This window comes from Pan troglodytes, chromosome 18, assembly GCF_028858775.2.
Source record: "Pan troglodytes isolate AG18354 chromosome 18, NHGRI_mPanTro3-v2.0_pri, whole genome shotgun sequence".
Taxonomy (NCBI): domain Eukaryota; kingdom Metazoa; phylum Chordata; class Mammalia; order Primates; family Hominidae; genus Pan; species Pan troglodytes.
Genome location: NC_072416.2, coordinates 5,192,638 through 5,205,642, shown reverse-complemented (window position 1 = coordinate 5,205,642; position 13,005 = coordinate 5,192,638). Strand labels below are relative to the sequence as shown.

Sequence of the window (13,005 nt, the reverse complement as noted above, 5' to 3'; positions counted from 1 at the left end):
AAAGCCTGTCTCTATCAAAAAATACAAAAATTAACCAGGTGTGGTGGCAGGTGCCTTTAATTCCGGCTACTTGAGAGGTTGAGGCAGGAGAATTGCTTGAACCCAGGAGGCAGAGGTTGCAGTGAGCTGAGATCGCACCACTGCATTCCAGCCTGGGTGACAGAGAAACACTCTGTCTCAAAAAAAAAGATGCAAAATATACAAGAAAAAATAGTCAAAGGACACAAAGTACCTCAAAAAAGAAACACAAATGGTCATGAACACAGGAGACATCTGCCTCAATAGGAATAAAACAGAAATTCACAAGTTTGTTTTTGGAGCATCAAAACACTCTCAGGCAGGCAAGAGCATTGGGAAAGGCAGATTCCTGGCGCCCCCGGGACAGATCCCCAGCCCTGAAAACACGCACGGCCTCCATCACACGCTGCCCCTGGCACTCACCTTAGAAGACATAAATGGACAAGTGGGGAAAGCTATGTGGAAAAGAGGGGCTACAACAGCAAACCTCATAAACTCCCAAGTGGCCAGGTCCAGGCCGCATCTGTCCATACCACAGTGACTCCATGGCCACAACCAGCAGGTCCAAATGCCCGGCAGAGGAGGGGAGCGCCCGGCGGTCACAACCCACTCAGCCCCTGGGCCGGCTGCCTCCTAAGCACCTGTTTCCAACTGTGCACTTATGATGTGCTCCTTGGCCAAGCGTCCAAGGCTGCTGAGGGAGGCAGTGACAAGGCAAAGGCACCCACCATAAGCCCCCACGTGTTCACGCTGCAGTTCTGCAAAAAGCATTGCTTATGTCCATAAGTTCTTACCAAGGGTTTCCGCCAGCCTGCTTCTCCAACAACAACCTCTTCTCATCTTCGGAAAACTGTAAGTCCAGTTCAAAGGAGTTCGAGTCCAGATCGTGAATGTACTGCTCTATGTTGCTGCCTGACCTCTGGGGCAGGCCCGTGTCGGAGGCTGACAGGGAGTGTGAGGACGAGGACGAAGACACCTGCATGCAGCCAAACTGGCTCAGGAGATTGTCATACTGCAGAGAAGAAGGGAAAGTGAGAACCGCACCTTCACTTGCCTCTAAGGTCCTAAAACCCCAGCCCCTCCTGCACTGCCGCTGTCAGGCCTTGGGAGCTGGCACACAGCAAGGCGCAGGGTGACAGGGTGGGCAGCCCTGATTCTCCTCCATGGGACACCTGGCCACAGAACCGAGGCCTCACTGGATCCTGCCTGGTCGGGCTCCTCTTCCCATGGGAATCAGGGCCAGAGAGGGGCGAAGCCTCAGATTTCCTCTCCAGGAAGAGGGGACCTGGGCCCTTACCCTGCGGGCCCCGTGAATGCCAGTGCTGCCCCCCGGAGGTGGGGGCTGGGATGCCTGCTGGGAAGAGAAGGGGCCCAAGGAGACCTGGCGGCAGATCCATCGCACAGGCTTGCAGGCAGGGCCTCCGTGCAAGACCTCGTTGGGCCCCAGGTGTCTTAGGAGTCTGAGTCTGTGGTAGATGCTAAATATTTTGATTTGACTAAACACATTCAATTGTTTAAAAGACATTCCTTTCAATCCCAGCAAAGATAAACTAAACTTACTGTAGATAACGCTGCCTGTTACTCTAGGAAAAAGACAAGCTAGTGTCGACAACGGAAACTCACTCATAAACGTGCCAAGCGGACACAGCCTGTGCACTAACACGCTCCTGGCACTGCCAAGGCCAGAGAGTCCCTGGGCAGGGGAAGCCACCTCCCCGGCTGCAGGCCCCACATCTGAGCTCTGTGGAGGCCAAGGACAAGGGGAAAGAAAAGGTGCCACCAGCAATGGCACCATGAGCAATGGCTAGGATAAGAGTGCAGCATGCCCTTCCACGTCCTCCGTGCCTCCAGACGCAGGCCCTGGCTGCTGCCCCCACGCAACCCTCCACACATGCAGCGTCCCCCATGTGCTCACACTCCTACAGCTGCACCACAGCCCCGCCTCACAGCCCTAAAGCCTCGCACCCAGCTGGGCTGGAGCAAGGTGCTCGCCAACGGGCATGGTGGAAACGCCCGACGCTGCCGGCCCCTCCACGCCGGCCCCTCCACGCCGACCCCTCCACGGGGCGTGGGCCTGCCCAGCCTGCTTGTCTCCAACACTGCCCAATGGTCACACTGCCCCGACACTTACAGGACCTCAGGAGAGCAGGAGCCAACGAAGCACCTGCACTCCTGCCTTGGCCCAAGGGCAGGTACCATGGCCAACCTCCCTGGCTGAAGGGGACGCCCAGTGCCCATTCCCCATGAAGGAGGGGGTGCGGCCCTGCAGGGAGGGAGGAGGTACAGCCCTGAAGTCTCCTTCCACACTTGACACCGTTTGCCAAGACTCACTCACTGTCCCCGTGTGAGGTCTGGCCTGGGAGCTCCCTGCCTGGACCCACTCCAAGGCTTTCAAACCACACAGCTGTTCAGAGCTAAGGATGGGCCATCTAACAGGCGGCTGCCAACAAATGGAGCCTGGCTTCACAGCCGGCAACAGAAGCCACATATCAAGCAGCCCCAGCTCTCAGTAGGCCCAGGCACAGGGGCCTGCACAGGTATGCGGCGAGTGCAAGCACACACACCCCCACACTCAGAGAAGCTCCCCAGGCATTGAGACTGGAGACAACTGAAGCCTGTGCTGCTCCTTCAGAGCCCAGCTACCTCCCTGGGAGGAATGGAGCACAGAGCCCACGGGAGAACGGCCACCAGCCAGTCGCGAGCAAAACCTCTGCAGCAACAGCAGGCCCAGCAGGGAGAGCACTGCAGCCCCGTGGCACCTGCCAGCCGTAACCAAACACCACGCAGGAGCAGCTGAGTGGCACACAGGGTGGGGGCAAGGGCCTCAAGGCTCCCAGGCCTCTGCATACATGAAAGCTGCAGGTGGCCACATCAGGTGGCACAGACTCTGCTCCCCAAGCCTGGCTCCCTTAGAGTTTGGGCTCAAAGGATGTCAGGAGGATGAGGGGCGTTACACAGCAGGTAGGGGCGTTGGGAGACTTTGACACTAGCAGAAATTTAGCTGTGGATGACTTTTAGATAAAATCTAGAATTCCCAGCTGGGTGCAGTAACTCATTCCTAAAACCCCAGCAGTTTGGGAGGCCGAGGCGGGTAGATCACTTGAGGTCAGGAGTTCCACACCAGCCTGGCCAACATGGCGAAACCCTGTCTCTACTAAAAATACAAAAATTAGCCTGGCATGGTGGCGCGCACCTGCAGTTCCCGCTAGTCGGGAGGGCGAGACAGGAGAATCGCTTGAACCCACAGCGGCAGAGGTTGCATTGAGCTGAGATCGCGCCACTACACTCCAGCCTGAGCTACACACCAAGACCCTGTCTCAAAACAAATAAACAAAATCTGGACTTCCTCAGTCATGGAAAGCGGAACTCCGTACACGGTGCCAGTTAGAATAAGCCATGGCGGCAGAAGTCAAATCAGAAAAATGGATCTCATGATAACAGCACTTAAGTATGAGGGGGTCAAGGGAGAGGTGGCAAGAGGAACGCAAAGGAAACAAGGCTGAACTGGGCGACATGCCTGCCTCTCACAACACCCTCGGTCCCTTGGGCACATGGTCCACGCTCTCTACGAGAAGCTTAAAGAGCCAAGCGTGCTGAAGACCCCATGGCTGTGGTCAAGCTGGGAGACCAGCAGCCTCAGAGCCTACTCAGCACTGAAGCAGAAGGTACCAGTGTCCCCACCAACACCACGTCCCAAAAGTTCAAGCACACAACACTCGGGCGTTTCTGTGGAAAGACAGGCAGTGTTCTGGAGCATCTTGGACACACAGTTGTACAAGCACCAAGCCAAGCGCAGATGCGACAGGCCGGGCAGGAGGCCCCGTACGTGGGACCCCGGGGCCAGTGCCGGGGGTGCTCAGTGTCCGGTTCTAGCGGCACCCTCTGGGTGGAAACTCACTAGCCTGTCCACGGCCACGGAAATGAGGAGAACATGACCCACCCAGCACCTCACCCGCCACTGCCTCACGGCAGCAAAGACTACAACCACCAGCAGGCCTGACGCAGTGGCACAGACACCCTCCCCTTTCGGCTACAAATCACACGTGGGTCTGGCGCACGGGCATGAAGCCCAGTGCACGCAGGACCCAGTGCCACCCGCCTCGCCCGCCATCCCGGCCAGCTTACATTGCCATAGCAGTCCTCGTCGTCTTCCGACATAGCCGGCAGGTAAGCGGTGAGCTTCGGAGGCGTCTGCTGGTGCAGGTTCTCCCACGTGACGGACTCGAAGAACGGGTGTGCTTTAAGAGGTCCGTACCCTTCCATTTCCTCACAGCCTAACCGCTTTGTGGCATCTAAAACCTTAAGTAACAATCAAGACAAGTCACTGCCAGGGTGAAAACGTGATTCTGACCAAAGAAACCCAAACCTGGTAGCCGGGCACGGTGGCTCACGCCTGTCATCCCAGCACTTTGGGAGGCTGAGGCGGGCAGATCACCTGAGGTCAGGAGTTCGAAACCATCCCGGCCAACATGGTGACAACCCGTCTCTACTAAAAATATAAAAATCAGCTGGGCGTGGTGGTGCACGCCTATAATCCCAGCTACTCGGGAGGCTGAGGGAGGAGAATCGCTTGAACCCGGGAGGCAGAATTTGCGGTGAGCCACGATCGCACCATGGCACTCCAGCCTGTGCGACGAGAGCAAAACTCCATCTCCAAAAAAAAAAAAAAAAAATGTATCTCATCTCATCATAAGTCCCTTTCCATTTCCAAGTGCCTGATTCTTGACAGGAAATGACTGTAGCAGGAATAATAAAAGAAACTAAAATTTAAAAATCAACGGAAATTACTGTACCATTTAGCATTTGCTCAACACTGCACAGCATTTTAAGTTACTGGTGCTGGAGCGACTGGGGTTATGACAGCGCAGATGGCTGCAGACCCTAGTTCGTGACATCTGTACATTTCAGCTTTAGAGTCAGCTACATGAAAATTTGAATGACCAGCCCAGGTAAAACAGAGAAGAGAGGTTAGCCTGGGAAAGGTGTATCAGTTTATATTCTAGAAACAGAAGTCTCCTGACCTTCCTGTGCTTTTGGCCCTGGACGTCCCTCCTTACGACGATTCTGGGAGCGGGCTCAGTCCTGCCCCTGCAGGTGGCCCCGGGATCACTAGGCTCCACAGCCACTGGCTTCTCCCAACCTGTCTCACCTCTTTCCCCTGGGCTGGGGTGTGGGCTTGATCAGTCCCTGGAGGAGACAGCTCTGCGGCCTTCGAGGGTCCCAGCGACACCCACTCCACAAGCGCAGGAGCGTGCTGGTCCCAGTGATGATTCGCTCCCTTTGTTAATTACTCAGTGTTTCTTGTTTTAGGATTTTTAACTATACACTGTAAAAGAATCCTTGCTGCTGTTCATTGTGGTTTGAGACTGAGATTCCTTTTCACCTGTGCGAGGAAAGGGGCTGAGCCTTGAGAGACGGCACAGGATCCCAGGGCCTGCCTCCCCGTCCAGTTGCTCTGCGGTGGATGGAGGGGGCGGGGGGGCGGGGAACAGTACGGGGTACTCTCCAGCAGATACTGAGAAGTGACAATAAGTACTCAAAATGTTTGGGTTTTGTTTGTTTGCTTCTTTGTTTGAGACTCTCGCTCTGTCGCCCAGGCTGGAGTGCAGTGGTACGATCTCGACTCACTGCAACCTCCGCCTCCTGGGTTCACGCCATTCTCCTGCCTCAGCTTCCCAAGTAGCTGAGATCGCAGGCGCCCGCCACCATGCCCGGCTAACTTTTATATTTTTACTAGAGACGGGGTTTCACCATAGAGGCCAGGCTAGTCTCAAACTCCTGACCTCAGGTGATCCACCTGCCTCAGCCTCCCAAAGTGCTGGGGTGACAGGCGTGAGCCAATGTGTCTGGCGAGACGAGGTGTAATGATCCACACTCACTGTTAACCCAAAAAACACAATTTTTTCTGAACACGGGAGCCGCCAGGAAAGCCACTCAGAAAGCAGGTTCAGAGGACTCAGGGTGTCCCGGATCACCTTTCTAAAAGGAAATTCACAATATTTACCAAAAGTTTCTCCACGAGGTCTCTTGCCTTAGGGAAGAATTTTTCTGGAAAGTCATATTCCAACTTAATGATCTTCTGAAATATAAGATACTCGTTTCTGTAAAAATGTAAGAAAAAAAAAGTCATCCCAGGCAGGGTCCCAGAAGCCTCCACATGCAGGGATGAGCGCCCCGGACTCACAGCACGGCAAACGCACCCCGGCCCCGCACGCCGAGAGCCCCCCACCTGGGCACGGCACCACGTGCTGCCCTCCCCACCCACCTCGAGGCTGGGAGGGACTGCCGGCCGGTGGGGTGCACCCCAACAGGCTCCAAGGCCCAGGCAACGCCGTCTCCTTACCCAGCTCGGAATGGTGGGAGTCCTGCCACAAGCTGGTATATTATGCATCCAAGAGCCCAAAGGTCTGAACTTTAAGGTAGGGGAAACAAACAAACAAACAAAGACATGTGTAAAATACAAGCGACAAGCCCAGTCCATTTCCCACTCTGTCTCCACGGCCCCAGTTTCACCTCTAATGCGCTTCTATCCTTTCAGACCAGTTGGGTGTGAGGGTGGGGAACCCGCCCTCTGGAGAAGCCTCCCTGCGGCCTGGGCCCAGAGGGTGTGCACGCGGCAGGCACCGGCGGTCGCTCAGCTGTGCCCAAAGCTTCGCGGCTTCCAACAGGGCTTACCAACGTCCACACACGCCTGTCATCCTGAAGCAGAGCAGAGCTCACTCCTGGCACCACGTGGCTACAGACCAGGCAGGGGGCAGGATGGAAGGGAATGGGGCTGACCCTGTTCCAGTGAGACAACCCAGAAAGCTGAAGGAAGCGCCCTCCCGTCAGTGCTGGCGGAGGGCTCGCCGGGGCAGGAAAGTGCGGCACAGGCGAAATGAATGACCGCGACGTTCACACTTGACTTTCTTTAGTGTTTAGTTAAAATGGGGAGCAACAAAAGAAAACAGGCAGCAGAGCCTCCGCCTTTCAGTGTGGAAGCAGCAGAGAGAAGAGGGGTGCCGGGGGCAGAGCTGTGCCTGGACCCTCACGGGGTCCTCTCCAGAGTGTGGAATTCAAGCAGAAAGGGATTCTGGGGGTAGCTTTTCACCTCTGTGAATTATCGAATGTTTTATCATAAACACTTACTTTAGAATTTACGTATTTTTTAATACGATACAAAAATGGAAGGGGAAGCCAGTATTACACTTCTGGAAAACACATGTACCAAGGGTGTATCAAATAAACGTTCAGTTAGACCAAGTCATGCCGCTTCCTGAAATCCACACCGAGGAATTCAGGGCGGCCCCTCACTCAGCCCAGCAGACCCCGTCTCGCCCACTAGAGGGACAACAGGACACCCCCACCCTGACCCCAGGCAAAGAGACCTCCTCCTGCCCATGCAGGTTGGGTGGCGCATCAGACACACGCCAGTGTGTGAATCAATGGAAACCCCTTCAACGCACAACAGTACAGAAACAGGCCCATGAACCACAATCTGTTCATGCGACAGAAAACCACACACTCATCAAGACACCCACAAGTCATTCCAATGACCTGGGGAGGCGCCCATTACATTATCATGCAGGGCTCAAAACTGCTTGTCCAACGTGACTCGAATGGCATAAAAGCCACGCAAACAGCTATAAGATGCACAGAAAAAATGATTGGAAAGACATATACCTGTATGCCCAATTATTATCTGTGACTATAAGTGGGTTTGGAGACTTATTTTCTAAGAACTCTTCATAATTAATTTCTCTTTTCTTTTTCTTTTTTTTTTTTTTTTTTTTGAGACAGGGTCTTACTCTGTCACCTAGGCTGGAATGCAGTGGCACAATCTCGGCTCACTGCAACCTCTGCGTCCGCCTCAGCCTCCTGAGTAACTGGGCCTACAGGCGCTCGCCACCAGGCCCAGCTAATTTTTGTTACTTTTAGTAGAGACAGGGTCTCGCCACGTTGGCCATGCTGGTCTCGAACTCTTGGACTCAAGCAATCTGCCAGCCTCAACCTCCCAAAGTAATGGGATTACAGACGTGAGCCACCACGCCCGGCCTCTTTCAATTCTTTATAATAAAAGTTCTTAACTATGTTTAATATCACATGATTAAAAAATTCAAAAGCATAAAAAGAGATGCAGAAATGCCTTCCTCATAATCCTGTTTCCTCACCCCATAGACATCTACCATCATCCGTTCAGTGTCTATCCCTCCAGAGAACCTGAAACGCGCAAACGAGAAAACGTGAATACACATTCCTCCTTTTTCGCAGAGGGCAGGATCCTATGCGTATATTCGTAGAGCTTGGAGATCTCTCTGCACCAATGCTAAAGTGGCCCTCCGCCCTGAACGTAAAATCTACAAACAAGGAAACGCTAGCTCTTAGGTGGCGACGACAAGCACTTTGAAAGCCGGGTACGTCGCGCACCCCCCGCCCCCCCCCCACCCATGGGAGGGACTGTCCTCTGGGTCGCGGGATGCTGAGCAGCTCATCCTCGCCTCCCCTGCTGGATGCCAGCCGTACCCCTGCTCCAGCTGTGACAACTAAAACTGTCCAGACAGGGCCAAGTGTCCCCTGGGGAGCAGAATCACTCCAGTTCGGAAGCTCTGACCTAAGGCAGTGTCTGGCCATGCTAAGAACTCAGTATCTGGCCGGCCGCCATGTCTCACGCCTGTAATCCCAGCACTTTGGGAAGCCGAGATGGGAGGATCGCCTGAGCCTAGGAGTTCAAGACGAGACCGGGCAACACAGCAAGACCCCATCTCTATTTTAAAAAAGAATTGAATAATAATAAAAAGACAACTCAGTATCTGCTGGTTGAAAAAAGTTAAAACAACAAAACTGAAAACGCCTGGAGATGGCCGAGACGCTGAGTGAGTGCTCAGAGCCTTTCCACCCTCCCATCACATTTGTGTCACGGCCCCACCTCCCACAGTTTTTCCTGAAGCTGTCCAGCTCAGAAATCCAGAACTGCCGTCCCCAGAATCATTCATTCTCTCAGAGTGGCTCACTTCAATCCAGGAAGGCGGCCCCTTGTAACCCGGCGGAGCAGGAGAGTGGCAGCATGGGACTCCTGTGGTCCTGTCGACTCACGAGAGCACCAGCAGCCGAAGCTGACCCCAGCCCTCAGCAGCACTTGACTGGCCCGGGGCAGGAGGAACCCCAGCCCCACCCTCATTCCACAAAACTGCTCCCTAGACTTGAAACTCTAGACTCTGATGCTGCCTCTCAGCCTGCCACCTGCCTCCCAGCCACCCTAGACAGCACCTCAGACTTCTCACCAACCCTTGCCGTCAGCTCCCTGGACATCCTCCCCAACACTGCCGGTGGTCCCCTGGCTGGGCTTCTCTGCCCTCCCCTTCCGTGACCCGCACCGACCCTGCAGCCCCTGTACCATCTGCACTTTTTTCATTTTCACTACGGTGGCTGCCACCAAGACCCAGCTGTGTCTCTCAAAGACCCTCATGCCTGCTGGACGCCTCCTCCCTCCCACACCCGCACCCTCCAGGGCCTCCCTGCGCTCTGCGGGACGCTGTCCCACTGCAGCTGGTGTGTGGCTGAGCAACCCGAAGGCCGGGCTCCCTGCCCTCCACCCCGACGGGGGGCAGCACCAAGGAAGCCTGGGCTCTGTGCACACGGCAGCCACGCTTTCCTCACTCAGTTTTTCCCAAAGAAACCATTAGGCTGGGCATGGTCGCTCACGCCTGTAACCCCAGCACTTTGGAAGGCCGAGGCGGACAGATTACGAGCTCAAGAGATCGAGACCATCCTAGCCAACATGGTGAAACCCCGTCTCTACCAAAAATACAACAATTAGCTGGACGTGGTGGCGTGCGCCTGTAGTCCCAGCTACTCGGGAGGCTGAGGCAGGAGAATTGCTTGAACCCGGGAGGCGGAGGTTGCAGCGAGCAGAGATCGTGCCACTGCACTCCAGCCTGGAGACAGAGCGAGACTCCGTCTCAAAAAACAAAAAAACAAAACCAAAAAAAACCCAAACGATTCAATCTGCAACCAGAAAGCATCAGCAAACCCAGAAAGCTTCGAACACAACACTAACGCATCACGTGTGTGTACGCCACGGAAAATACGCCTTAAAATGCGAAATGCTAATTTCTTCCCAAGTATGCTTAGCTACTTAAAGGCCACCAAATTCACTCTCTCAAGTATTAATTTCTGTGTTAAAGAAAAGGGAAGTACGGCTTAGATGAAAGTGGTTACCTCTTACAGGCGGACTTCTCCGTGAGCAGCTCTGGAGAAACGTACTGCGCTGTTCCCACGAATGAGTTGGCCCTGGCTGCAGAGGAGAGAGAAGGTCACACTCGGACTCACGATCTGTGACAATCAAGGGCTGCGCGGTGGGTGTCGCACATGGCGGACCACGCACCCCCAGGAGCCAGACCTGTCCAGGGCGCACCAGGGCTGGCTCATGGCTCACCGGCTCAAAGACGCCTGCCTGACCCCTGGACACCGGCGCCCTGCACCCTGGCGCTCCCACCCGACACGCGCCTGGACAGTGAGCTGCACACAAACGGCCAGCACATTCTGCCGGTGGCGCCCGCTCAACGGAGGGCGTGAGGACACGGCGCTGGCTGGCTCACTGCAGGACCTGGGGTATCCAAACGTGCCCAGGCACACAATAAACAGTTGCAGGCCAGAAAAACCTCCTTTCCATCACAAACAGCTTGGGAGCTGAGGCGCTACAAAGGGAACAAGACTCAGGCCTCCAGCCCAAGGGCCTTCCTCCACAGAGGAGCTGTGACGGAGCAGAGCCACAGCACGAGCTGGCCCAGGGCCACCACGCAGCTGCTGTCCACACCGGCCCTGCCCGTGGGCCGCTTCTGAGTGGTCCCTTCCACCTGCCCTCCTCCGGCCAGGCTGAGAGAACCTCCCAGCCTCTGCTGCGGGGACTCAGTCCCTTCAGTGAATGACTTTTCTGCGGACTTCATGACTGCCCAGGTGCGGTGGCTCACCCCTGCAGTCCCACTGCTTTGGGAGGCCAAGGCAGGAGGACTGCTCGAGGCCAGGAGTTTGAGACCAGTCTGAGCAACATAGTGAGACTCCGTGTCTAGAAAGATTTTCAAGAATTAGCCAGGCATGGTGGTGCACCTCTAGTCTCAGCTACTCGGGAGGCTGAGAAGGGAGGATCGCTTGAACCCGGGAAGCTGAGGGTACAGTCAGCCACAATGGCCCCACGGTACTCTAGCCTAGGCAATAGAGCCAGACCCTGTCTCAAATAATAAACAAAAAGCAAACACTTCATGGCTGCATTTGCATCCTGCCAGGACCCTCAGTGATCCTGCCGAGAACACCAAGGACATCCGCAAACACGCACCCCGCCCCTGCCGGCCTAGAGGAAAGACAACCAAACCAAGAGCCAAAAACAAACGAAGCCATTCAACCCTGCAAAGAATCAAAGAAATGCAAATTAAAACATGACAGCCTATCACACTGGCAAAGGGAAAAAAGAATAAAAATACATAGCGCTGGCAGGGATCTGAGGGGACAGACGCAGCGCTAAGGGTGGGGCTGTCAAATGGCGTCGCTTCTGGGGGCAACTTTCCAATGAGCATCAGAAGTCACAAAGATGTTTGCCTCCCCGACCCTGCAGCTCCCTCTCCATGCTCTGTCCTTCAGGGTCCGGCGTGGCACAGCGACGAGGGCCGCGTCTGCTGGCGGGACGGGACGCCACTTGCTCCACCTACATATTCAGCGTTTCTGTTCTTTACTATCATCGAGTGTTGCTTTTGTGACTTGTACTTTTTTAAATGCCATTATTAAAAAGTCTAGGTTTTTGTCCTCTGGAGAGATGTATATAACGCATAATTAAATGACTGAGGTCGTTGTGCAGCACACGGAGCCGTATGTGCTTTTAAACAGCCACAGCGTGCACAGAGCAAGTCCATGAGGCCAACACCCACCCCGTCTCTCGGATGAGCGCTACATAGTGAGCTGCCGTGCTGTCGGGACCCTCGCTGCTGCTGCTGCTGTTCTAAGCTTCCTGCAAGCGAGCTATGGGCTCGGATCTCCTGGAATCCCTCCCTGCCCTCTCCAACCTCAGCTCCTCCTAGCTCCCCAAGGGTCTTCCCACTCTCCCTTCTTTCCTCAGGGCTTGCCCACCCTCACCCTCGATTCCTCTGCCACACCTTTCTAAAGGTGGGACTCCGAGCCTCTGGGCATACGCAAAGTCACCCCCTTGGAAAAGGACACCTGTCCTTAGTTTAATCCAGAGACAGACAGCGCCGCTAGAGCGTGGAGAAGATGGCTACCCTCGGAATAATGTTCCAAATGCATGAAATACACGGGACTATAGGAGAAAGCAATTATAATCCAATACACGTATCAAATTATTGAAGGAATGGATCTGTGATGTAGTACTATGTGACTTTCAAGACACAGCAGCAGGTCACGCCGCAGGAACCCGGCAGCGGTGCTCGGCACAACTGGCATGGCGTCACTACCGTGACGGGACCCCTGCGGCAGGACATGGGAACACCTGTGACTTCTGATGACAGATGTTTGTTGCTCATGTTCATAATGGAAGGAAATGGTACGCTTTGCTGAAAGGTTAGTGAAAATTAGTAATTTCCTCCTATCCAGCCTCACAGATCCCCTGACTTCTATCTGTGACATCCGAGCTCAGAGTCCCAGACACAGCGTTAGGAAACCTCAGAGACCACCTAGTTACTTCTCCCTGGGAGCTCAGAGACTGGCCAAAGCTCACGCCCCTCCAGCTGCTGGAAACTCAGGCCCAGAGCCCCGCACTGGCTGTTGCTGCCCCCACATGCCACGGGACTACCGACGCTGGGGAAAGAGACAGTGGGGTCTCGGCTGGGTTGTTGTCTCCACCCTCATCAAAGAAACTCCACGGACCACCCACAGTCCCCCAGATCTGCCAGTCATACTTGGAGGGGCAGTGGGAGGGACGACCTGAAGAAGTGATCCTGAGCTCACGAGACACCCACACTCTCTTCAAAGCCAAGGGTGCCGGCTGCCATCTTATCCATAGAC

General features: G+C 54.8%; 1 protein-coding gene across 5 annotated transcripts in view; it reads right to left on the bottom strand.

Moving 5' to 3' along the window:
- The window catches only part of PDPK1 (3-phosphoinositide dependent protein kinase 1), a 70,324-nt gene that overhangs the window by 14,876 nt on the left and 42,443 nt on the right, over positions 1–13,005 (bottom strand). For all 5 annotated transcript variants that reach the window (XM_024350044.3, XM_054668717.2, XM_024350045.2 and 2 more), the window contains 5 exons: positions 10,216–10,291; positions 6,362–6,430; positions 6,023–6,119; positions 4,144–4,317; positions 813–1,030 (listed from right to left, as the gene is read on the bottom strand). In XM_024350044.3, the coding sequence (XP_024205812.1) occupies positions 813–1,030; positions 4,144–4,317; positions 6,023–6,119; positions 6,362–6,430; positions 10,216–10,291 (634 nt within the window). The remainder of the gene's footprint in view (positions 1–812; positions 1,031–4,143; positions 4,318–6,022; positions 6,120–6,361; positions 6,431–10,215; positions 10,292–13,005) is intronic.